Source organism: Palaemon carinicauda, chromosome 13 (genome assembly GCF_036898095.1).
Source record: "Palaemon carinicauda isolate YSFRI2023 chromosome 13, ASM3689809v2, whole genome shotgun sequence".
Lineage (NCBI taxonomy): Eukaryota > Metazoa > Arthropoda > Malacostraca > Decapoda > Palaemonidae > Palaemon > Palaemon carinicauda.
The window spans coordinates 17,885,031-17,888,093 of record NC_090737.1 but is presented as its reverse complement, the minus strand read 5'-3'; the positions used below and the strand labels follow the sequence as shown (position 1 = coordinate 17,888,093).

General features: G+C 32.2%; 1 protein-coding gene across 1 annotated transcript in view; it reads left to right on the top strand.

Annotated features, from left to right (window-relative positions):
- Positions 1-1,443: 1,443 nt before the first annotated feature.
- The window catches only part of LOC137651454 (uncharacterized), a 4,955-nt gene continuing 3,335 nt past the window's right edge, over positions 1,444-3,063 (top strand). Inside the window, exon 1 of the mRNA XM_068384680.1 lies at positions 1,444-1,652. Within this exon, the coding sequence (XP_068240781.1) occupies positions 1,444-1,652 (209 nt within the window). The remainder of the gene's footprint in view (positions 1,653-3,063) is intronic.

Sequence of the window (3,063 nt, the reverse complement as noted above, 5' to 3'; positions counted from 1 at the left end):
GGATAAGGCGATTTCATTCAGATTAATTTAATAGCAACCTTAGAATTGTAAAAGAAGAAAAGGATAAGGCGATTTCATTCAGATCAATTTAATAGCGACCCGATGATCAGAAAAGAAGAAACGGATAAGGCGATTTCACTCTTCAGATTAATTTAATAGCGACCTGATCATTGTAAAAGAAGAAACGTATAAGGCGATTTCATTCAGATTAATTTAATAGCAACCTTATAATTGTAAAAGAAGAAACGGATAAGGCGATTTCATTCAGATTGATTTAATAGCGACTTGATCATTGTAAAAGAAGAAACGGATAAGGCGATTTCATTCAGATTAATTTAATAGCAACCTTATAATTGTAAAAGAAGAAAAGGATAAGGCGATTTCATTCAGATTAATTTGATAGCGACCTGATCATTGTAAAAGAAGAAACGGATAAGACGATTTCATTCAGATTAATTTAATAGCAACCTTATAATTGTAAAAGAAGAAAAGGACAAGGCGATTTCATTCAGATCAATTTGATAGCGACCCGATGATTGTAAAAGAAGAAACGGATAAGGCGATTTCATTCAGATTAATTTAATAGCAACCTTATAATTGTAAAAGAAGAAACAGATAAGGCGATTTCATTCAGATTAATTTAATAGCGACCTGATCATTGTAAAAGAAGAAACAGATAAGGCGATTTCATTCAGATTAATTTAATAGCAACCTTATAATTGTAAAAGAAGAAAAGGATAAGGCGATTTCCTTCAGATTAATTTAATAGCGGCCTGATCATTGTAAAAGAAGAAACGGATAAGGCGATTTCATTCAGATTAATTTAATAGCAACCTTATAATTGTAAAAGAAGAAACGGATAAGGCTATTTCACTCTTCAGATTAATTTGATAGCAACCTTATAATTGTAAAAGAAGAAACGGATAAGGCGATTTCATTCAGATTAATTTAATAGCAACCTTATAATTGTAAAAGAAGAAACGGATAAAGCGATTTCATTCAGATTAATTTAATAGCAACCTTATAATTGTAAAAGAAGAAAAGGATAAGGCGATTTCATTCAGATTAATTTAATAGCGACCTGATCATTGTAAAAGAAGAAACGGATAAAGCGATTTCATTCAGATTAATTTAATAGCAACCTTATAATTGTAAAAGAAGAAAAGGATAAGGCGATTTCATTCAGATCAATTTGATAGCGACCCGATGATTGTAAAAGAAGAAATGGATAAGGCGATTTCATTCAGATTAATTTAATAGCAACCTAATAATTGTAAAAGAAGAAAAGGATTAGGCGATTTCATTCAGATCAATTTAATAGCGACCCGATGATTGTAAAAGAAGAAACGGATAGTGATATCACTCTTCAGATTAATTTAATTTGATGAATGCATTGCTATAAGAAATACTTTCCTTTGCAATTGATTTCAGGTTTGAATTTCAATGAAGAAGCCTTCCCAGTACCGTTTGCTACTACGAGTATTAACCACATTGATCTCGCTCGGAGGCGTTACCTATGAAACGTCAGCTGCAGGCAGTGAACCGAGCGTCACTTACATCGAGGGCTCTCGGAAGCAGTTTTTCATTGCTCCTAGACTGACCTTTGACCCGTCGAATGCAACTCATGTTTTGCCAGGTCTCAACAGTTGTAAGTACTGTTATTAGACTAAATATATAATAAATACATATGTTTAATGGATATTCTTAATACACGTTCCTAAAAATCTGCAGTCAGAGTACTGAACCATATGGATACAGTGCCACTTACGCTCTCTCTCTCTCTCTCTCTCTCTCTCTCTCTCTCTCTCTCTCTCTCTGTATGTGTATATATATAAACAATGAGTGTTTTCTAGTTTTTTTTCTCTCTCTCTTTCTCTCTGTATATATGTAAATACAATGTGTGTTCTCTCTCTCTCTCTCTCTCTCTCTCTCTCTCTCTCTCTCTCTCTCTCTCTCTCTCTCTCTGTATATACAATGTGTGTTTTCTAGTTTATTTCTCTCTCTCTCTCTCTCTCTCTCTCTCTCTCTCTCTCTCTCTCTCTCTCTATATATATATATATATATATATATACAATGTGTATGCTTGATATTCTCTCTCTCTCTCTCTCTCTCTCTCTCTCTCTCTCTCTCTCTCTCTCTCTGTATATATATACAATGTGTGTGCTTGCTAATATCTCTGTGTGTGCATATGTATATACAATGTGTGTTTGTGAGTCTCTCTCTCTCTCTCTCTCTCTCTCTCTCTCTCTCTCTCTCTCTGTATGTGTATATACACATTTTTGGTGTCTTCTGAGAATTCCACTTACTATAAACATTTAGGCTTTAAGTACTGTCGAAAGCAACTCATGTTTTGCCAGGTTTCAGGTGTTCGTTCGTTAAAAACACCGTAATTTTAATCGGAAATTCTCCGTAAAATTATACGGTTCTCAACCGTATTTTAGTAAGATACAAGCGACCATAACTTTATCTTACTTTATTATTATCTTTTACGGATTGGTGACCGTAATATCGCTCCTTTACGTCAATATAACCGTTTTTTAAAACGGTAAAAAATCCTGGAATAAATGTTGTCAGACATCTACCGTTTTTTAAGGTAAATTTTTAAGTGTATCTTCATTTGTTCTCGTTTGTTAAGAATATCAAAATCTATCTCAAATATTTTTTTTTTATTTCTAAAAACAATTTTTGATCAATAACTTAGTTTGGTTATTACTTCTAATTACGTAAACTGCCTTGAACTAGCCTGACACATCAGAATTAGGAATTGTTATTGAGTTGATGTTTTTTTTTTTTTTTATATACGAGAAATAAAAGTCCATTATAAAACACTTTTCAATAAGAATTTGCTGTAACAAGAAGCCAATGCTTACATTTGTACACAATATCCTTAGATTATTATTATTATTATTATTATTATTATTATTATTATTATTATTATTATTATTATTATTATTATTATTACCTGCTAAGCTACAACCCTAGTTGGAAAAGCAGTATGCTATAAGCCCAAGGGCTTAAGAAATTTTATACAAGAACTGAAGAATTATCCAATCAGCCAAGATA